General features: G+C 38.4%; 1 protein-coding gene across 25 annotated transcripts in view; it reads left to right on the forward strand.

Moving 5' to 3' along the window:
- Nucleotides 1-5,993: 5,993 nt before the first annotated feature.
- Nucleotides 5,994-23,877, forward strand: part of RALGPS1 (Ral GEF with PH domain and SH3 binding motif 1) — a 90,535-nt gene continuing 72,651 nt past the window's right edge. For 12 of the 25 annotated variants that reach the window (XR_005840416.2, XR_005840417.2, XR_003071009.3 and 9 more), the window contains exons 1-6: nt 5,994-6,097; nt 10,324-10,443; nt 17,239-17,395; nt 18,435-18,491; nt 19,264-19,390; nt 21,280-21,387. Coding sequence is in view for 6 of the 25 variants with exons in the window: in XM_040649157.2 (XP_040505091.1) it covers nt 19,334-19,390; nt 21,280-21,387 (165 nt within the window). In the remaining 19 variants the exon portion in view is untranslated. Of the gene's footprint in view, nt 6,098-6,178; nt 6,726-8,754; nt 8,879-10,323; nt 10,444-11,026; nt 11,059-13,703; nt 17,396-18,434; nt 18,492-19,263; nt 19,391-21,279; nt 21,388-23,877 lie in introns of those variants that run through there. The other 13 variants (XR_006931679.1, XR_006931680.1, XR_005840411.2 and 10 more) reach the window with 13 other exon arrangements.

The raw sequence follows: 23,877 nt of genomic DNA on the forward strand, positions 1-23,877 counted from the left end.
GACTTTTGTTCTATAATAAAGCTGAATTAAATCTATACAAGCTATAAACTTAGTAGGCACCAAAGGGTGTGTCTGTATCAGTTGAAGGATCTTGACTGGTTCAGGGGCTAGAGGGGGGCAGGGTTTTATTTCCTTTATCCTCTACAGAATAATTTATCTCCTATTATTTCCTTTATCCTCTACAGAATCAGAATAAAGCATCTGTTCCATTGCCCTTGCTTATAGCTTCTGAAAACTCAAGTAATGTGGTAGGGTAAACCAGATGTGACTGAAAGATGGAATAAAGGTAACATTGCTTTTGCCTGAGGAAAGAGAGCAGAGAAACAACCTAGCATACTGGGGTTTGGTTTCTTTTTTGTTGCTATTTTAAGAAGGTAAATTGTTCTTGTCAGGTAGCTGTAGGGCTAGCAGGGCTGTGTCCATGCAGCTTGATGCAGCTAATTTCTGCAGTCAAGCTGCTCACAAGTTCCCTCAGAAAACAGTTGATGTTCCCCTCATTATAAATGTAAGCAGCTCTGGCTGTTTCCTGTGCACACTTTCCTGTTCATACTTAAGTACTTGTCTGCACTCTCATGGTACTACTATAATTCAGGCTCATATTTAAGAAAGACCTGATCCCATAAGGCTTCCCTGGGAATCTCCTGCCACGTAAAACAAAAAACAATTAATTGTAGGCCTGAAAGGAGAAGAAACAAGGTTGTTGGTCAGAGGGGCAAGTTGCAGTCACCCACACTGCAGTTTTGCTGCTCTTGAAACAGGCGGCTTTTGGCACAGTTTTGTGGCAAGTTTGCAAGGTTGATGGAGAATTCTGCAGTATGAAGCAGTGCTGGAGAAAGTATAAAGCTGCTTGTTTGAAAACAAGAAGGCAAAGAACAGTGATCCTGACAAAATGTAAGTAAAACATGATAAAATAGATAAAATAATTTGTGGATTTTTAGAGTGGAAATTAAAAGTGAAGACAAACAATTGTTTTTGGAGGAGAAAACTCAGGAAAATAGTGAAGACAAGGATCTAAAATGAGAGAGATGACAAAAAAAAAAGAGTAGAAAACTATAGGTTTAATGAGTCAAGACTTGTCAAGCTAGTCAGAGCTGAAATGATAATCAAATTTTCACACCGTACAAAACAGTGTGTATCAATTCCAGGGCTGTTCATAATATATCAGAAGTCTAAAAATGTCCTGAGACAAAGGCGAGGTGTTCTGCTATGCTGGATGTGAGGTGGTATGGGTAAATTTTGTAATCTGGATGGGAGCTGCAGTTTGTCTGTTAATAGCACATGTAGATGTGAAATTAAGAGGAATTATTGCAGTGCATCAGATTATTTTAAGATTTTAAAAATATCTGCAGGTTTAACATAATCAGTCAGATATTCTTTGGCTTTACCACTTGGAAATTATTCAGGTTTTTCTCTAACTCCATTTTTCTCTAGCTGCATTTTTGCTACATAGGATCCTAACTTCACCTAGTTTTATCTAGGGATGCACCACTGACCTTGAATAGTTCAGAACTGTTTGAAGTTGTAATCCATGGCAATAATTACAGTGCCATAGTACAGTATGTATGGTTAAATTTCAACTTGCTTGTTTAGAATTTGCTCCTAATAACTTGGAGAATAGGCTATTTCAGCTGAAATATCTAAAATAATTGTATTGCATAGAGTAAACTCACTTGTTTCAAATGCACTAATTTTGTATAACCTGAAAAAAGTATTTTCTAAAACAATTCCAATTAATGCTGACAGACAAATACACAGCAAAAAGTAAGGTTATTGAAACTACTTAATGTTTCATCACTTCAGTAGCAAACAGCACTTCTTGATCCAAATTAACGCAGCCTGCCTGAACTGCTTATCAGAACTATGTTTGATTCTTTTTTTTTCTGAAAAATGGAAATTTCAGTAGAAAAAATACTGAACACAGCTATCATTAGTTATGTGTTTATTTTTGTAGGTACCCACCATCATTTGCTTTAGATTTTATGTACAGATGTTCTTGTAATACAGAGTTACAGGATTTTGACTGGCAGTGTTATACATCTCTTGCTGGAAGTTATCACTTGTGTAACTTAATTGGCAGAAGGAAGGATGTGACCATTCCCGTGTGCAGCTGAAGTGAGGATAGGATAAATAGTGGAGGGGGGTTAATATTAGATAGCAGCAGTAAAAATATTGACAGATATTTTCTCAAAGCCTTTTAAGAGATGCAAATCTGTTACCCTGAATGGGATGTTAAATCTGAAATTAATTAGTGCTAATTTGAGTCAATTCATACTTGATTGCCCACTGGAAGTGTTTATTTGATGCATTTTTATAGTTTGGTATTTATTATATTCCAAAATACTTCAACTTTTCTCAGCTGGCACATCTGAATTCAGTAATAAGAAAAACAGACAGATGGAATAGTCATTGAGAGGGTGCTGTAAAACCACTTAGCAAATCAGGAGTCAGATGACAAGGATTATGTAAAGAAGTATATTAAGAAGGCTAAGGAAAGAATTTGATTTAGGGTAGAATAAAAAGTTATGTTCTTACATTAAAAAAAAAAAAAGTTATGCTCTTTATGTACATGCAGACATACTGTTTAAACTTCTGTCATGCAAACTTCCTGAAAACAGCTTGAGGGGAAGCTAAAATGGCCAGTGACCATGACAGTTCACAGACTTTATTGTCTCGTGGCAATAATCATGCATAGAAAATGCAGCCTGATGCCCTGGGCGGTACGTTTTGTTACACTCATGAAATAGCACAGTCCAGTTGTGTTGTGCACATTCAGGAAAAAATTAAATCGAATATTCAATGTATTGAAATGTAGACAGTAACTTTTTATGAAAACTTTGGGAAATGATATGACTAATGACACATGACAGTGATGTTTTTGTAGTGATATTCTTCCAAGCAACTGGCCAATCTTTTCAAAAGAACTCAGTACAGCACAGCCCAAAATCTTATCCATGGTTTTTTTTTTTCTTTCCCCCCCCACCAGACGATGCCGGCTGATTGCTTAGAATATGTGTTATAGAAGGATAATTTAACAAGCAGTACATAGCAGCAACCTGAACTGGGAACTAAAAAATTTTCAGTCTTCACTTATGATGTTTGTCCTCAATGTAGGCAGCTGCTGAGTAATTCCATCCTTAGCAAGGTCATGTTTCTATCCAGGATGTCAGAGCACCCTGTTGTAATGCCCAAGATTGTTCAGGCAATGGACATTATCACTTTGCAGTTCTTCAAGAATCACTTTGAAAATGCTGACCTAGAATGTTATAATTAGGATAAGAATTAACTACCTTGCAGGGTTTATTTATTTATTTATTTATTTCTTCTATCAGGTGATGGAGCACTGGAACAGGTTGCCCAAAGAGGCTGTGGAGTCTCCTGTCTTGGAGATGTTTGAAACCCATCTGGACATGGCTGTGGGCAACCTTCTCTTGGCGGTCCTGATTGAGCAGGGGATGGACCATTCTGTGATTCTATATTTTTAGGAAATGATGTCTTTAATGTCCTGGTATTATGAGATAGGACAAATAGCAGGAGCTGATGCCAAAAGTTTTAGAGGAACATATGAGCTTAGCCATGCCTATAGGACAAACTCTGATGAGTAAAGAGTAGTCTGTGTCTATGGAATGACTGGAGGTGCCTATGAAATAAGTTTTAATTCTTCAGCAGCTCTTAAGGAAAAAAAAAAAAAAAAAAAAAAAGGTGTAGGGAAATCCCTTTGTGCATTTGGCTTTGATTTGTATTTTGGAGTTGCAAGCATCAGCATTCCCAGGCAGATCCCAAATCTATGGTTTGGGTTTCTTTGTTTGAATTTAGCTTCAGAATGAACCCATTTACTTGGGGAAGAAAGTTCATCCATATTTAATTGGGATGGCTGAAGATCTTCAAACTGCTCTGGATTTAATAGTTGTACACTAGTTGTTCACCCTATGATAAACAATTGTTGGAGACATAAGACTGGACATAATGCAGTCTCTCAAAACTTGCTCCTAAGTAATCTCATTTAGTTTGTGTTCTCTCATGCTCTATACAAAACTTGTCCGATGCACTAGACAGCAATCCTGTGTGTACAGAGCAGAATAGAATATCCCAAGTCGGAAAGGACCCATAAGAATCAATGAGTCCAACCCCTGCTTCCACACAGCACCACCTCAAACCCAAATCCTATGTCTGGCAGCAGTGTCCAAATGCAACTTGAGCTCTGGCAGCTCTGAGCCGTGCTCACTGCCACGGGGAGCCTGTGCCATGCCCACCGCCCTCTGTTGCAGAACGTTTTCTATCCCCCAGCCTGACCCTCTTTGACACACCCCCATGCTGTACAGAGCTCTGTGTGAGGAGCTGTAGGCCACCATGAGGCAGAACAAACCCAATGACCTCAGCTGCTCCTCACACACCTTGATGTCAGATCCTACCACATCTCTATAGCCCTCCTTTGGACACTCACTATTAGCTTTATGTCCTTCTTACGTTGTGGCACCCACACCTGCACCCAGTGTTCGAGGTGAGGCCATGCCATGCAGAGCACAGTGGGACAATACATGCTCTCACTCAGTGGTAGTACTGCATCAGGATCACCTCAGAGGATGGGAGCACCTTGGCCTCCAGGGCACTGAAAGTTTACTTACTGTGGCATTCACTTCGTGTCCAAACTATTTATAAAAATGTTAAAGAGAAGTGGCCCTAAACAGAGCCCAGCAGAACCCCATAGTAAGTATCTATCTGCCAGCCTGATGGAACCCCATCTACTAAATCCCTTTGAGCTCAACCTATCAGCCAATTAATTGCTCACCCATCATACTGTGTACTTGTCTAGCTATGCTGGACATTTTGTCCAGAAGGACAGTGTAATAAACAGTATTGATAGCTTTGTTAAAATAAAGCAAAACAAACAAACAAACAAAAAACTACCACATTTACTAGCCTTCCTGGGTCAATATGGATAACCTTGTTACAAAAGACCTGTGACTACCCGGATAGTCTTTCTCACCCATCATGGAAACTGGGACATTTTCCATCTTCCAGTCAACTGGGACCCTTCCAGATTCCCAAATGCACTGCAAAATAATTGAGACCGGACCCTGGGATGGATCCCATCAGCCCCTAAAGACTTAGCTGCATCCACTTGGAGCACCAAATCTCTACCACATTCAGCCAGCTGGGAGCTCATACATGGGTATGTAGCTACCATCCAAAAGAGCAGGTGCTTTCCTTATAGCGATGTCTGCAGACTGACTCCCTACTGGATATTGCCTTTGGAGAAAGTGAATTAGAGAAATATGTATTTTTATTTTTCTGATGCACAGCTTGAATGACTGAAGGTTTCTGTACCATTTTTAAAGGAAGTGAAAGCATTCAGCACTGCAGGCTCTCCTCCAAACACGACAACATTCCAATAAGCATAATAAGCCCCAGTTTGCTCCCTTAGAAGAACACACTGCAGTATTTTATCAGATGTCTCCAGAGCTCTTTCTTAAACATGAACGCAAAGTTTGACTTGTGGCTTCTAAAGGCCGTATTGCAGCGGGCGACGGGCAAAGAACGGCTCCCTGTCGGGGCAGAGGCTCCGTTGCTCTGCCGCGACGAGTGCTTCCAAGCGCCCTCCGGCTGCTCTGCGGAGGCGGGACGGGCCTTCCCGGGAAACCCAGCAGTGGCACGCAAGGCCTGGCCCACCGAATAGCCCAGATACCCCCCCGCTGCAGCCCTGAGGCTCGACTTATCCCAGGGATCTGCCCGACCCGACACGGCTCTGATCAGCCAGCACAAACCGGGCCAAGCACCCCCGCAGGATCTACGCGCTCCCAAAGATAGCGCAACACCGCGCACCTGCGGGCACCAGCGGCTCGTGCGCACTTGGCCGCTCGCTAGCGTGGCCCCGCCCCGCGGCACGCGGATTGGTGAGCGCCGCCGTGCGGAGCGGCGGTTGGCTGGTGGGCCCATCAGTCCGGCACGCCCCGGCCCCTCTCTTGGATCCCCCCCCCCTCGCCGGTTTGGGCCTCGTTCTCAGTGGCTGTAGCGGGCGGGCTGCGGTTGCTTCCTGCTGCCGGGGCGTCGGTATCGAGAAGGTTCGCGGGTGTCGCCTGGGCCGCAGCCTCCGGGACAGGTGAGACGCGGCCGGGCCCCGCGTCCTGTACGGACAGGTGTTACGCGGCTGGGCCCTCCTCGCTGGCACGGGACGGCTGCGCCCGCTCCGCCCCGCTGGGCTGCGCCCCCTCTGCTGCAGAGCGCCCTTAGGCCCATCCCTGCCGCCGTCGTTCCCGTCCCCGCCTCGGGCGTGTGCAGCAGGTGGAGCTCTGCAGCCATGGGCCCGGCCGGAGCCCGAGCGCCGGGGGGACGCGTGCGGCTCTTCGGCGTTCCTTAGGGGCGGGGCAGCGTGCCCTCTCCGGGCAGGTGTGAGGCGCAGGGCCCTGGAGCTGCCCGCCGCCGTCGCCGTGGGATCGCTCCCCGTAGGAGTTGTCCCTGGGCTCCGCTGGGCTCAGGTTCTCAGGGAGCTGTCGCTGTCCTCTGCGTCCGCCGCCGCGCGGTGTTCCCGCCGAAACAGCCCCTCAGCGCCTGGCCACGTACCTCCACAGCGCGTCCCATTATCGCTGCTCTACTTTGCTGCCCCTTTTCGGCCCTTCCCTTCCATGCGCTGGGTGCAGCCGGCCTGTTGCGAACCGTGTGTACATCGCGGCAGGAGCGGCCGCTGCGCAGACGATTTACTGACCGGTTGGATTTCCAGGGCGTGAAGGGTGCGATGGAATGAGGTTGTCGCTTTGGGGGTGGTGCTGTTCGAGACTCAGTATTTGTTAGCTGGGTAATGGAAAGTGCAGACGTAAACCTGCTGGATTTGACTACATCCTCTACTGGGCTTCAGGAATAAATTTGAAAACTATTTTCACATAGTATGGGTTATATTGTTCAAATACTTCTAAGGAGCCTCGATTGCCTGAGGTCTGTTGTCAGATCACTTCAAGTTATTTTTTGTTCAAACTTGAGCCATGCTGCAACAGGCTGCAGGCATCAAGGCATTGGCATTTGGTGGAGAAAGAGCTGCTGAAATGCTTGGCTAGAGAACTGCAGCAAGCCCCCGGTCTGTAGTTACGTGCATGTGAAAATGGAGCATAGCTGCTCACTTTTCTTTGAGAAAGCATTAAATCTGGATGGGTCTGTGTTGGCATCTGGAACGATATCCCCTGCTTTAAGGACTCTCAGAGTTGAATGTAGCAATCTGTACCTAGCAGGTGCCTTTAAATTCAGGTTTATTTTTGTGTTGAGATGCTCATGTTGCTCCCTTGTCAGTTTCTTTGTCAGCACTTCTTTGTCAGTTCTCTTTGTTTTCTATCCTGTGTGATAGCATCAGTTTAGAAGAGAGATACTAGAAAACTGTGTTTTCTTGAAGTTGTTCATTTTTTCTGTTTCTTTACCTAAGTTCAGCGAAGGGGGGACAATCTACCACCCATCTAGATAGCTTTCTGTATGCGCTTTGCTTTCTATTGGTATAAATGTTATTTCTGGGTCCTTGATGCTCTTCGTAATCAATGTTGTTTGTGTATACAAAAGTGTATTTAAAAGCATTAGTGGAGGAGAGCTTTAGAAAATGGAAGAGTTGCATTTATCTTGCATACAAATGTAAATAATTTTAAAACAAACTTGCATAGGAAGCACAGCTTTTGTCAATCTAAAAGTCTAAGAAGCTTATTTAAAAAAAATAAACTTTTAAAGTTTTTTTAAGATCTTATTTTTTTTAAATCCGTTAGTGACCATGTCAGCTACGGTTTCTGTTCTGTCATTATTTTCTGAAGCGACCAATGCCAAAGGAGAACAAGAGGGCAGAGCACTGGAGCTAAAGCTCCTCTTTTTCAACTACTACAAAATGTATTTTGCTTTTCTTAATTAAAACTTCAGTTTTCAACAATGTTTGTGTAAAGCTCTCATTCAACAGATTTTAGCTCTTGTTTGTAATTGAACTTAAGAAATCAGCCAGCACAGAATGTGGAAATACAGTTAAGCAGGGGTTTTCTGAGTTCACATGGGCCTGCTGTGAAGTTTGCCCATGTGCCTCTGCATGGCATCCTTTCCTTCTCTTCTGTCAGCTGCACCACTTGGCTTGCTGCTGCCAGCAAACTCGCTGATGGTGCACTTGATTCCACTGTTAGTGGGGTTAACAAACCCAATTCTCTCATCTTGTCCTCTTGCGTCTGAACTGTCTTGCTTTCTGTCACTGAAAGCCTAACTTTAATTTGATCTTTAGGTCATGTTTATTCATCATAAACCTTCAGTTTTCTGAGTGACATGCTAGACTTGCTCTTCTATCTGAGCAAGGATGGCTTTCCGGAAAGTTCTTTTATTTCAATAAACTAATGTTTGGTTTAATGTTACTGTAAGATCTTTAGGTTTATCTTATAAAATGTCATCTTCAAGCGATGGAAAATGAATAACAGGTTTAGGTATTCTGTACACTGACTTGTATTTTCAGATTTTTAAATGTTGAATTAGAAAACTCTGCAATTGATATGTGAATGTAGGCTTCATTTTTGTGTTTAGCATAGCATAGCTGATCCTCATCAGAGACATAAAGACTGCTTAGATGGCATAGTTAAAATATGCTGCTTCCAATTATTTTCTTTTATGACTAATACCTTCTTATTTAATAAGCAGTCAGAAATTCAGTATCCCATCTCTTAAGTAAGCATAAGTATATTTAACTAAGAAAATAAACTACTTTAAGTACTAAAAATCTGTATTTTTCTCATTTGGATAAGTGAGCATTTTCCTATCTTGCAGAAATTTCTCCAAAATAAATACTTAGATACCTCCTGAAGGAACATGTTAAACCAAAAAAATTGAGAGTACGGAAACTTTGTGGAAGCTTTTCTAGTTCTTTCAGCAGATAGTACAAAATGTAAGGATTTTGATGTATTCTACACTTGTCTATAGCATGATTTGAGATGAGTTAATTTTTATAGCGGTGGTGGTCGTTTTTTGTCATTTGTTCATATATTTAGTGCTAAATGTTTTCTTTGTCAACAAGCTTTTCATCAAGTATAGTAAATACCTGGATTATTTTTAAAATGATTTTGGTTGGTTTTATTGTGTGGAAGGTGCTTCAACTTGAATGAATATCGGTCCCAAGATGGAAAGATGACATGGAGGTCTCCTTTCATATTCTGAATATCGATGATGATTTTCAACAGTAAATTGTTTTCTTCCCTGCATTTGTTTGCTGACGTCATGTGTCACATATATCTGTTCTTGATAAGCCCTGTCTGCCTAACTGGTGTCTGCACTTTCAATAGCAAATGACCTTTGACTATTAATAGTGTGAAGGTGGAGAAACAATTATTTCTGCCTAACTGGGATGTTCTATCATGCTAGCATTTGTAGAGAGCATGGAGTTTTTTTTCAGATGTATCGAAATTTTATTTGGAAAGTTAGTATTTGGAGACATTCAGAGTGAAAGAAACAAGTTGAACAGATTCTGTCCCCAAAAAGCAAGTAAACAAAAATGCCGGGGATCAAATTTAGTTGACAGAGTTGAGATGAAATGAGCATGTGCGCTACGTTTCTTTTTGGTTAAAATACTTCAGTGGATACTGACTCATTTGTAACTTGGCACTTTGATTCTTCTGTGATTCAGGGTATTTGGCTTAGGCATAGAGTCCTTGCTCTGTGTTTATTAGGAGCACAGATGAGTTCTGAGTCTGTGAAGAGAATAGTACTTTTCAAGCAGAGGATTGCATTCTATGATGCTAGTACAAACTGTGTGTATTCAAGGCGTGTATACCAAGGCGAGTTACCGGAACATCATTTTATCAGGTTTGCTGCTCGTTTTTGCTAAAAAAAAAAAAAAAAAAAAAAAACGTGTGCTTTTTCTTGTTTGCTAAAAACAGCTGTTCTTAATTTGCCAATATAAAAAATAAGAATGATTGACTGTATTTTGTTCTGTGTCTATTCTGCTCTGTCTACTTAAATCTTGAGGAAACCAAAATGAGAACTAATAGTGTTTACCAATAACCACAGTTATTTACACAATAACCACATCTGATTGGAAGATTTACTGATTGTCTGAGCAAGAGTTGCAAGTATTTATTTGGAGAATAATTATGAAATTCTTAAAATGTTGTTCCCCTCAGTGATGTAAACTTCATTTTTTGAATTTTGGAATTTGTCACACATTAGTCAGACTAGACTGTGGAATTAGCCACCAGAGCCATTTAAAGCTGGGAGGATGTTTCCTGTATAATACTGTAGAAATACCTTGAGCACGTTTCAGTTTGGAAATGCACAGTTCGAGAAGTGAGTTACATAATGAGTATTGCCATAATTATGTTTTCTGGTAATTTGCAGGAATGCCATGCTTGTAAACGAGATAAAACTACTCTGTGGTCAGAGATATTGAGTCTGAGCAATGGCCTAATGAAGATGTGCAGCAAAATGGGTTGAATGAGTGCAGAACTGCCTTATTCTGTAAGTACTCATCTGTGATTGGAGTGGATATTTTACTGTTTTTTGTTTGAATTGTCTTTCAGTGCTCTTCTGCTGAAAGAACTTAGAGTTTTGACAGTAATTGTTACAGTAATATTGCAGGTGTTTCTTTTTCTGACTGCTTTTTTGAGACTTACCTGAATTTGTAGCTCTCTCAAACATATATCTTGTTGTAAGTCAGCAGACTTTTTTGATCAGTACTGACTTTTGTGAGAAGACTTACTTCTCCTGCAGAGAAAACTGCAACTCTATTTTGATTTGGATCATGATGGTATCAGATTCTCAGAGTTAACAACTATTATTTATTCTTTGTTGAGGATATGTATTGTTTTTGTAGCTAGTGTGTTGTTAAACTGATAAATATTTTTCACTTTTTTTTTTACCTTCAGTGTTACACAGCAGTGCTTACTTTCTTTTCTTTCTTCTTTCAATCTAATAATCTTTCATTTTCTTATCATTTGCTAAGACAGTTGGTGATCATGTTTTTTTTTTAACTTAAGTAATTATTGCTTAACCACAACAAACAGTTATTCTACATTATAAATGTTTATTTTATTTTTTTCAGGTGTCAATAGACAACCTCCATGAGCTGCTTTTGTAAGGGTGACTCCTGCAGAATATCAACTGCATGTTGTTTGTATTAAGATATAGCAATGTAATTCCACATAGCAGGGAGTCATAACACCCCAACTGCATTTTTGGAAGTAGTCAGAGTATATTGCAGTATAGTATTCTTTCACTGTTCTGGGAAATCGGGACCAGCAGTTCACAGTCATTCCTTATAGAGTGTCACTAGGAGGCTGAACTGGAGATATTTTGATTTGATGGCCTGCTGGGTCTGATGTGTATGTATTACAGTCAAGTTACCTTCACACAGTCATCTGTGGAAATGAGGATTGCTTCCAGGCTCATTAATTTTAAACCAGTCATTTGAGAGGCATGGGGTAGATTTCTCTGCTAGTGTTAGCATCTATGTCTAGACGAAGACTAAGACAACTGGAGCTAGTAATGTTCTTGAGCGTTGTCTTGACTGATTGAAATATTGCCTTTAGTGACTCTGTCAGCTTTTTTTGGTACAGATTCTGTCTGTTACACCTTGTTGGAAGCAGAACCCACACCCACTGTGACCCCATGCACTGTAACCAGTAGTAATCTCTGAATTCCTTCTGTGTGTATATCTTTTCCTGAGTTCTTTGTTTCAGGAACATCATAGTTACATTTACACTAATTAAGGTCTTCTTTGTACTGGGATGGTCCCAAAAAAAATGAGCATCTCTATCCCTTGGTTTTGATTGAGGCATAGAAGTCTTCTCTAGATTTACATTGGTATTTCTAACAGATAAATTGTCTCTAAGGCATCTAACTTATTTATTGTGCAGCAAGTTTAGTGATTCTGTTCACTCTTACTTCCTCTTTCCCCCCACCAAGAGAGTGAAAGTTTCTCTAATTAAACTATAGTTGCCTTTGTCCATATATTTACAGCAGGCATCACTGAGTAGTCAAAAATTTATTGTTCAGCTGTTTTCTAGTTATCACCCTAGAGGATTCAGATCTAAAGATCTGGTTAATTCCAGGTAGCAATCATTGTCTTTTCCATTAAATGAAGAGTCATCAATGCATTTGCTTCATTTTCCCCAATTTCCTTCCTGTTTTTCTTGAGAAATGAAGATGTGGTATTTTTCAGAGGTTGAGAGTGCTCATGCCAAACTGTATTCCTCACGACTTCTGTAATTTTCATCTAGTCTTTATGTCAGCCAATTTCTTGATTTGTACAGTTAGCTATTCCCTGATGGTTGTGGGTTTTGTTTGTTGTTGTACTGTGCTTTCATGCAAGCACACTTGTTCATCCATTTGTCTTTTTGTTTTTTGTTTGTTTGTTTTTTTGTTTTTTTGGTCATTACTGTTTTTTGTTGATTGCTCTGTTACTGTGGAAGTGCTGAGCTGCACTAAGAACAATACCAGCAGACTGTAGGATATGATCCATCTTCTCTATTCAGCACTTGGTTACATAATATCTGGACTACTGTGTTCAGTGCTGGGCTTCCTAGTTCAAGAAAGTTATGGACATACTGGAATGAGTCCAACAAGGGGCCACAAGGATGGTTAAGGACACTGAAGCATCCTTCATGTAATGAGACACTGATTGCTGAAACTACCTATTGTGAAAGAGAGCAGGCTTACGGGAAATGCTACAAATGTATAGATGCACCTGATGAGAGGATGTAAAGAGCATAGAGGCAGACTTTTCAGTGCTACCCAGGAAAAGAGAGGCAGTGACCACAGAACAAAACCAAGAGATTTCATCTAAGCATGAGAAAATGCTTATTTACCTTGAGGATGGTCAAGCACTGGAATAGGTTGCCCAGAAATACTGTGGAATGGTGGCAATCAAAATTCATCTGAACTTTCTTGAATACCTTGCCCTTCTTGAACAGAGGGATTGAACAGTTTCAGCCTCAGTGATTCTGTGGAAAGATGGGTATTGAAGTTATGGATATTACAGAGTATCTGAGAGACAGTAGGATTTCTGAATTAACTTTCTACTGGTGAAGCGGTGAACAAACATGACAATAGTTGTAGTAAATAACTCTTAATGCTAACGAGGGGAATATTTATCCAGTCCTTTGTGGATGTCTTCATTACTGGAGTATAGATTAAATCGGGCAAGCAGTAGTGTTACTCACTAGTTCCTACACTTTACAAATATCTTCCAAAATGCTTGCTCTTTCTGTCAAAATGATACTGCAAAATTAACACCTATGATGTTAGTTTGGAATGTTGGAAAATGTGAGCAGTTAAAGTATTGTCCAGCCCTGGGTACATTCAGTTAATTGGGGCATAGCACAGTTAAGCACTGTCTAGTGTTGTCTTTTTACTGATTTCACATAAACCAAGTTATGACACTTTTTCTGTTTTCCTAAACACTGAAAAATAGATTTTCTGAGTAATTGTGTATAAGAGCAAAACCTAGAAAGAACTCATTTCCATTTTAATTTCTTAAGAATATGCATTTGTCTTTGGTAGATTTTCTGAGTTGTAACTCCATACTAAAACAAAAAAATTAAGACATTTTGAAAATAGGCCTTTTAATAAGCTAAGAATCGCTGCCACCTAGTGGAACATTGCAAACATTGAAGTGTTCTAAAACAAATCAGATTTGGAGAGTATTTTATGGTTGACACAGAATGAGTCATTCTAAGCAGTAGCAAGGGATGCTGGATTTTTTTTTTTGGGGGGGGGGGGGGGGGGGGGGGGGGGGGTGAGGAGTAGCTTGGAGTTACTTTCTTAATTTAAGAAATGCAACTTCTTGTTTCCAGTGAGAGCAGAACATGTGAGATACTCCTGCTGTCTTCTAAAATTTCAACACAAAACCATCTTATTATTTATAGAGCACTTGGAAACTGCGAAGGCTGTTCTGCTTTTGTGGCAAATACTGCAGCTACTAGTCCTTGCTGTAATACAGTGTTTACTGCTTCATAGCATGTTAATGATGATTAGTGTGGCAGACTGGATGTCAGCTAGTTTTGTTGAGGAAGTTTACACGTAATGCAGTGTTTAACTTGTTTAACTAGAAGTTACTACTTAAGTTGAGAGGTTTTTCAGTGAAAATGAAAAGCTGGGTTTTACAGGGCATATCATAAGAACAAACTGAGCTTTGAATGTTGTTTCTAACCTACTGATAGATTTAATTCCAATCAATTGTGTACGTTCATAAAACCCAAGTAGTTTGAGACCTGGATTTTGAAGTTGTTTCTTAAAACTCACCATGGCAGCTACTTGTATTTGGAATATTCTTCTTTCTTCTATTTCTTTCTTCTATTCATTTGGAATGTTCTTCTTTCTTCATGATAGAACTTAGTTAAGTACACATGCACTAGAGAAGTGGAAATAGGAGAAATCTGTATCTTCATGAGTTAGACTTGATTCTTTGGCAACTTTTGTCAGTCGATGCTTTTCAGTTTGCTTGCTCAGGAGCAGTGCATGTTGTTGAGAAGTATTTATTTACCTTCCAGTTTGCAGTCTCCTCAATGACAGGATTTGCACATAGTTAATCCAGAGAATATTAAAAATGTTTATATGTTTCTGTTTACGTTCCTGTTTCAATCTGTTGTAGATTGACAAGGCTAATGAGATGTGATTTTTTTCTTTTTTTTTTTTTGTTAATCCTGCTCAATCTTTGTATTTGTGCTGGTCGTATAACAGTGAATGGTTTAAATTCCTTTACTGAGCCTTGGAATACTGTTTTTCTTCTAAGGACATACCTTCACAGGTCTTGTCACAAAACCACTATAGCATTTTATATGCTTAATTTCCGTTAACTTTTCATTGTCCATCATTTACTGTAGTAAGTTTCACAGAGAAGAATGTGCTTGAAACTACTAGCTTGTTCATGACCTATTTTATCTATAGGTGGTACTGTTGCCTAAAGCATCGTGGAACTTACTTTAGGAACTTCCTGGTGAAATGGGTATGAAATGCTCACACAAGACAGTTGTCACTTAGGAAGATTTTAGTCACATAAGTGTAAAGGCTCTTTAAATCTTGTATAACCTAATTGCTTTTTTTTCCCTTGAACTATTACTAAGCAATTTTTCTTTGTATTTTTTTTTGAATACTTCAGAGTTTTTGTCTTGTACAAAATGGCCAAAAATGTTCAGTGCTGAATTATTTCAGGACAAGAGCTTGTTCATATAAAACACTGACACAGACTAGTTCAATTGTCTAGATGCTCATAGGTATGATTATGTATACATTGTATGTCATGAAAGAATAGTGTACAAAATGATGCTCTTTTTCAGAGAAGTTGACCACTTCTGCCTTAATAATTGGAAACGTGATCATTTTCCTTCCCACTTTGTAAAAATCATGTGGGAGGGAATGAGAAATGGGGTTTGAGAATTGGTATGTGACTGGATGGAGGCACTCATGAAAGTAAAGATAGGATATAGTGTCTGAAAGTACTGAACTCTTCAGAGGTGATTCTGTCAGTCAGGGGTAAAGTGATTTTACAGTGCTGTTGCTCAGTGCTCCTGAAGTTTGTGCATTACTTTTCTCCAGGTTAGCAAGTATCCTGCTATAGCATTCAGTAGTTAAAGTCCTTTTAAAGTGCTTCTGAGTTGGCGTTCTCTGTCACTACAATGACAAAGCAACTGTAAATTGTTCAGATTCAGAATAATTTTGAGTATTCATTTCATTTTTATTTCTAAGACGATGACACTAAGCAAAGGAAATTTTAAGGACAAAAAGGCTGCATAACTACTTAGACATGGAGAAGCAGCAAAACATGATTCTAGATTACCTTGATATTACTTCCCTTTCGATGTATATTTATTAAAAACGCAAAACGATGGGGTTCTTTTACCTCTTTCAAGCCTCTTGGCTGCAGCTGGATGTGGTGTAAGTGGTGATATATGTTTCACATCAGTGGCTAAATGCAAGCATGGGGGTGCAGTTATAACCACATTCTTGTTTCATCCTGTTTTCTTAATGCAGTTCCACTTTCCTCATCAAAGACATTAACTGTACTAACATATTTTCATTTGCACTCTACGCCCACAGCATCTGAATATAATTTTGTTCATTGTTCACGAAGGAAAGAGGCATTCTAATGTTGAACATCTGGAGGAATAGTTGTAGAATGAAAAAGTAGGAAAATGAGTGCAGTGATCATAAACCAAAGCTGAACATGGAGCTCAGTGTGGTTTATTGTAGAGGTGTCCTTAGGTTGTGACAGCTGCCTCAAAAAGTGGCGAAAGTGGAATAACTTTTTATTTAATCTTGTTGAAGATAAATATTGAAAACAAGATCCTTTTGGTGTTACTCATTCACTTGCCTTGATCAATGAAAGCTAATCATTTTGATGTTTGGTACCATCTTATTTTTTTTAATTAACCAAATCAGGTAGCTTCCACTGTTTTCAACGAAGTTTATGAGTGTTCACATGGGGCCCTAGTGTTTTTTAGTTGTCTTCACTGAGCAGGTGAGCAGCTAATTTGACCATAGGAAAAAAACTGTTACCTCTTAGTAATATACTAAAGTATGTTGTTTTAAAAAGCATGGTACACTTGTCATTTCGTGATTCAGGGATATTAGGAGAATCACAACGAAGTAAAAAGGTAGTAAGGTTTGAAATTGGCGAAGATGTTTGTAGTTTAGAGCTCGGAATGGCTCTACTAGGTCTGATCAGACGTCTGTCTATCCTGGTATCTTTTCCTCCGTCAAGAAAATTAATGAGTAATGATCACCAGTGGTTGTTTAGATTATTACTCTCAAATTCTTTAAAGACACGATGGTTTGTTGCTTTTCCTGAATGCTCTGCTAGCATTCAGAATTTATGACAGGGGAACTTTCTTGGCTGGAGCTGATATCTGTCCTTCACAGCTTTTTTTGCATAATGAATTTGTGGTCCTTGTCAAATATATACATATCACTAAAAACAATGTAAAATTAACTCTGAAGAGTGCCTCCAGGGAGTGCTGCTTCAGTTCCACAGATGACAAAATTTGACAGACGTGGGTGGAATAGTGGCCTATTGGCTGTAGGGATTATTCTTGTGTTTTTTTGTTTTGTTTTGTTTTTTTAATTTTTTCAATTTTACTTGATTACTACAAGGAGAATAAATACTTACATTAAATGTATTTGTTAAGTTGGCAACAGAGAACCAACAACCTCTGTTTGGTATGTGTATTTGTACCCTGATTCATCCATTTTGCTACCAACAAAAGTATGTTAGTGCTTTTGGTCTCAGGTATTAAAGTACTTTTGTCTCTCTTGTAGTGAACATTTAAATTAGCAGTAAAACTGACCTTGGGCAGCTTGCAAGATCACATACAGGATTTTCTCCTCCTTAGAGCATTTTTGAGTCCCCATGCGCTGGAAAGCCTAGTCAAGAAGCTGGAGAAGGAAGAGATGAGAGTGTTTTTATGGCCACGATGTAAGTGCCACATTTGAAAGAAATTCCATCATAAAAAATTGCTTTCCACTTGAATATCTCTAAGGGCTTTTAACAGGAGCAATTCCAGACCCAAAAATAATTTGCAGTCTGTTACTACTCAAAACACAAATTTGTTTATATGTGAGATAAAGGAAATGGCTTCTTGACTAGTTTTAGATGACTCTGGCATCATTTTCAACAGAGATTCTGCTTCATTTCACGTGTCCATGAGATCATGTGAAGGGTTGCTGCTGTTTGTCCTGTAAGACCTTGTGGGGTTTTAAGTGCAGTGAAAATCTCACCTTTCCTAAATAAGCTAAAATAGAAGGGTTTTTTTTTTTTGTATTTTGAATTAGTAAATGCTATGGTCAGGTTCTATGGTTGTTAGTTTGTTTTCTTGTTTGTTTGTTTTCTGTGTAGATTTGAAAACAAAGTTGATCAGGATTTATTTTATTTACCCTTCCATAAATTTTTGAACAAAATGAATGCTTTTGTATGTGGAAGGACAAGTTGTTCTATTTGGATAACTGATTTTATTTTGAAAATTTGTGTGGGATTCTTACGAGTATCCTTGCTACCTGAATTCCTGTACTCAAACCAATTGTCCTGTCAGTTGTGTCTGTCTGTATATATGTGTGTGTGTGTGTGTATATATATATATATATATTATATATATATATTATATATATAATGATGTAGAATTCCTCTGTATGTAACAACATATATATGTGTTGTTCTTCTGATTGAGAGACAATGTAATTACTGATGATATGTCTACCTCTGTCCATGTGGTACTTACCCTTCAAAGCATGACTACTAAAATACTTGCAAGAAAATGCAATCAGATTTCATGATATCAGGAAGATGATCCTTTGCTGAATTCTTAGGAATATGGTGTCTTGTATTTATTTGTACTTTAAGTAAAGATTGAGTGGTTCTTTTGTATAAGAGTATTACTGTTGTGCTCAATGTCTGTATAGCTAGTGCTGCAATATGTTTGCAGTTTTTTTTCTTGCTTTTTTCTTTCATTTTTCATTAGACTCTGTGTGTCTGCAGCAGTGTAGCTGAATGAATAATTTCAACCAACTAGACAGAGGTAATGTCTTTGTACCACTTACTTGAGGTTTTTTTTTTTTGTCTGTTCTGTCTGCGGTGTCTGGAGGAAGCTTAATGTGGTATATTATGTATGTGAAGTCCCAGGCCAATTTGGAATTGCATCTCTCTGCTTGAAGACCGTTTGAGAATTCTTACCTCAGACCATGCTGGATTATCTAGGATCCCTGAGATTCTTCCTTCCTATAGTGGAGGGTGATGTTGGCTGGTTCTGTGCTCTGGAAAATATGCATTTTTTGTGGCCTAACGTAAAATCCTTTCAGGCACACCTGTCTGTAAATATTAGTGGAGGACTGAGCAGCTACTAATGTAACTTCTGTTTTACAGAGATACAGTCAGATTTCAATTACCATTTATAAGAGTAATTAATGCACTCAGAAGTGCTGAGCAGGGAATCAGGAGGGAACACCATTTCTTCAATCATTTGTTTCAGTTTCTTGTCTGTAAATGTGTTCTGTTACCCTGCATTTTCTGGATGAATGAATGTAGTCTTTACATAAAATTGAATTCAACTTAAATGCCAACCCTTTTATTTTTTAAAGCAAACAAACAGAACATCTATTGAGTTAATTGAAAGTGGAGATAAGGACTTAGCAGAGCTTTAATGATACTCATTTACAGTCCTTTAGAGTTGGTACCTGAAAGGCAAAAGAGGATCTAGCCTTTACAATTATATTGTTTCTAAGATTCTTTTCACAGAGAGAAGAACAGTGAAATCTCTTGTTTTTATTTTCATGAATACATTTGCTTTACAGAAATTCTGTTTTCGTCATGCTGTATTACCGGTGCTGGCGGAGCTGAAAGTTTCTGCTTCTTGGTGCGAGCATGTATAAAAGGAATGACTTCATGGCCAATGTGATGGTCACCTCTGCCACTCCAGAGGTACACTTCACTGTTGGGTTTTTTGTTTGTTTGTATGTTTTAATTGTATTATCTCCATTATCAAAATGAAAGTTTTGGTTTGTTTCAAAATTCATAGGAGCCCTTTTCTGCTGTGGGTCACGTCAGTTGCGTTTTTTTTATGAGTGGTGTAAATTCCCTGGTGGTGTTCAGGAGGCATCTGGATGAGGTGCTGCAACATATGGTTTAGTAGCTTAGTAGGTAGTAATGATGATAGAAGGATGGTTGGACTAGATGATCTTGTAAGTCCTTTTCAACCATGTGATTCTATGATTTGCTGATTCTGTGATAAATATTTGACAACATGGTAATTTGAGCTCCATGGTTCTGAGCTATTCTTTTGTTGTTGTTGATAATGACAATTACTGATTTATATTAGTTTTAAATAGGATTTTTGACCAGTTACTGCATAATGTACATTTCTGAAAATACCAGTATTTGCTAACAAGTGAAGAACAATGTAATGTACCACCCAGATTGAGCCAGGCAGATATATTTCATCTAGTTGTTTTTTTTTTTTGAGGGAAGAGATTTACTAGTCTATTATAAGATGGTCTTCATTTTAATCTTTTGTATCCTTTGAAGATCAGGGAACAAAAAAAGTGTTCTATATGATCTGTGTACAGGTGGTAGGCTGTGTTTATTAGGTCCAAGATAGCCAACTGAAGACTGCTTAGAAATTAGTTATCCCACTGAATTTCTCTTTTTTTAATCCAGTAAAACATGTTTTAAATCTATGATTGGAAGTACGTTTGCTTTTAGAGAAGGGTAGTGTTTTGATGACATTCTTCTCTACTTGAGAAATTCGACTTCTTGTTTCCTTAAGAAACTTAAAGAACTGTGTGAAGCAACTTTTTCCATAGTGGCACCTTTTGCACACAAAACTTGATCCTGTCAATGTGGTTCTCCTAATTTTCATGATGTGAATCCGTTGTTTCAGTAGTGAACTTTAAAAGCTGTATAAGAAAACAAAAATACATGATACAGCTGTGGCCTGCGGAAGATTTTCTCAAATATAATATAAATGCTGTCTTTTCTCAAGATGGGAATAATTTCAAACTGGATGTGTAAACACAGTTCTCGTTTCCTCTTAAATTAAAATTCCTGTTTAAAATGGTGTGAAGAAGTCATTCCACAGGACAAAAATACCTGTCGTAGCTCAGAGCATAAGTAGTCTCCATGGTCAAACCTAAGATTCTTCTAATCCATTATTCTGCCTTTGAACGTGACCAACTGCAAATGCATGAAGAGGGGCATAGGGGCAGTACAAGCACATTGGAAACATCCCCCTGGTGCCATATGTTTGCACTCTAAGTGCTTCCTGAGGGGAATGCTCTGGCTAGTACCTCTTAGTGCATGTCTTCCAGAAATCAATCTTGTCCCCTCTTTGAATCCCTGTTATCTTTTGACTTGCACAGAATCCCATCAGCTTGACTGTATGTTTTGTAAACACTGAACTTTAGTTACACTTCAGGACATGTCAGTTTTCCTTTTTTTTTTTTTTTTCCTTCTCTGTGTACCTGACTCAAATCTGGCTACTATTCCTACTCTTTGCTTGGCATATTTAATTGAAACATTTCCACTGTATCTGGATATTCAAAATCCTAAGTTTGCCTTTGTGACAGCTCTTTTATCTGTATTTCAAACATAGCTTTCAAAAGCTGGAAAATCCATAGAGCTAGAATTATATGTTGCTTTAGTTCTTACCGAAGGAAATTTTCTGAAATATACTGGCAACGTTCACAAACCATGTAAACTTTAATTATTAAAGTATGAATCTTTTTGAAGTTCATGCTTTTTTTTGTGTAATTCCCTGATATTTTTTTAACCAGTCTGCAGATAAGCATACTCTTTTCTTTTTTTCTTTGTAGGGTAGTAGCAGCTCAGATTCTCTGGAAGGGCGAAGTTCAGATTATGCCAATAAGAGCTATGATGCTGTTGTATTTGATGTATTAAAAGTAACTCCTGAGGAGTTTGCTGTAAGTAGAAATATTTATTTTGCATTTATGCATGTGTATTCTTCACAGCTTTCAGAATATAAAAAAACAAAAACCACTCTATGAGCTATTTCATGATTTAATATTTCAGTGCTGAATTGACATATTGTATTTATTTTTTCTGCTTAAAGTTATTTGACTTTTTTCCCAGTGTTTCAGAAGATAGTACACTTGGTAATAATACATAATGCTAGGTATGTGTATTTCTGTTGGGTTTTTTTTGTTTGCTTTGTTTTAATTGAAACCACAAATGCTCATATTTTCTAATGAAACATCAGTTTCTCAGAAAAATGTTTCTTAAAAACAGTAATGAAACTCTGTAGTCATTAATACTGAGTTTTCAGTACAAAACAGAAAGCAGAGCTGCTGTTTTGGCTTGAGTCTGATATACGTTTCATGGTTTGTCTCTTACTGTGTAATTTACATGTTAACTTGCTGGGGAACCAGAAGGAGTGAGGATGACAGTTATTGAACTTAGTTCAATGTTTCCATGAATATTCTGATCATCAAAACAATGTTCCATCCATTTGTCTTAAGATCATACCTGTAATGCTTGCTGCCTTCACAGAAAGGATGTGGAGGTGTTCAAGGCCAGGCTGGATGGGGCCCTGGGCAGCCTGGTCTAGTATTAGTTACGGAGGTTGACGGCCATACCTGTGGCAGGGGGGTTGGAGCTCGATGATCCTTGAGGTTCCTTCCACTCCAAGCCAATCTATGATTCTATAATGATATGGCTACATTGTTCCTGTAAGTTTGTCACTTTGGGGAAAAAAAAATGCAATTAATCTTTTTTTCAAACAGTAATCCAGAATATGTAGATGAAAACTGTTGTTAGGTAGAAATGTAAAAATACTTGGATGGCAAATCTGCATCAACTCAGCTTAAAAAAAAAAAAATGGCCTGCCATTTTGGCTCCTTTTTGGCAGAGTTTTACAATTCTGTGTAAAATCAGAAAAATAGTTGAATCATTGACTAATCTTATATGAGGAGACAATATGAAGTCTGAAGGTATCTCAGAACACTGTATGTACTCAACACAAACAAAATGCATTTGTGGTGATTTCTGAAATGTATTTATAAAATTAGCTGATTGACTTAAGGTTGCATGTAATTCACAACTCAGCAGTTTTTGTTACATTCAGAATTTTTACTGCTGTTAGTTTGAGACAGAAACTTGTTGGTGAAGGTCTTTATTTAATGGTACACTTTAAGAACACACATATGCATACAAATGTTACGTCATTTAAGACATCTTTTAGCTCCCAAGTCCAAACACTTCTAATCCTTTTTTCTTTCTCTAGTTCCAGTGGTGATCAAAAGCCATGGTAACTTTCCATTTAAATTATGATGATTTCAGTTATCAGCCATGACCAAGAATCCTACTGATAAAGCTGTTTGTTTCTTTGTAGTTGCTGGTGTTGATTTCAGCATGATCTTGCAGTCTTTTAACATGAAAACTTCTTTAGCCAGAGAAGTTGTTCTTGTCCTAGATTGAAAACTTTTCATGATTTACCTGATCTTCTCTTTTAGTGACAGCTAAGAGTGGTCAGAGAGTGGTCATCTAGGAATTTGTAGCAACATCTTCTTTAAAAATAAATAACAATTTATAGAAGGAAATTTTTTTCATTAGGCTCATGTCTAATATATATACTAATACCATATATAGTATTAAAGCATATATATTATATTATTATAGTGTATATATATATAGTATATAGATTATATATTATAGTATAGTATACTATACTAATAGCAGAAACTGTTTTAATATCTGAATTAAATGGAAAGTTACCATTCTTAATTGGTTCAATAGAGCATTCTGTAAGTTGGTTTGGAAGTTACTGCTTCCTTGTAGAAAAACAGAGCAGCCAGCAATGAAGCTTTTCTGGGGAAAGATCCAAAGAAGCATTCATTAGAGGCACTCTTTTAAATATTAAACCATGGGAATTACGAAGTTAAAAGCACAGTAAATTTATATACCTACAGTACAATTGAAGAACCTATTGTTTAAATATATTTTACAGGATTTCAACATATACAGTGTAATTAGGAAACAGTTAAAGTATCTGATAGCCAGCATGCTGAACAGTCTACAAGTAACAGCATTATCATGTCTTATCAGGAGACACTCTTCAGTAACTAAAAATGTGTGACCTCTTTAAAGCATGTTCCGATTATACCTAGTTAATATCATAATGCATTATTGCATTTCAAGACAGTGATAGTCTGCTTTCTGTGTGACGGGCAAATATTTTTTCCTGCCGTTTCTGTTATGTCAGTAAGTGCACAAACCCTTTAGACTCTGAGAAACCTGGTTTTAGTTCTTGCTACAGGTACTGAAAGCCATCACCTAGTTGCAGCAATTAAATGTAAAGGAGCAGAACAACTTGTTTCCACTCAGCTAGCATTCTTGTGGTATGACAGTCTGTACAGGGTGGCCTAATTCTGGGTTGATCATTTCTGGTCTGTGGA

This window comes from Gallus gallus, chromosome 17 (genome assembly GCF_016699485.2).
Source record: "Gallus gallus isolate bGalGal1 chromosome 17, bGalGal1.mat.broiler.GRCg7b, whole genome shotgun sequence".
NCBI lineage: Eukaryota > Metazoa > Chordata > Aves > Galliformes > Phasianidae > Gallus > Gallus gallus.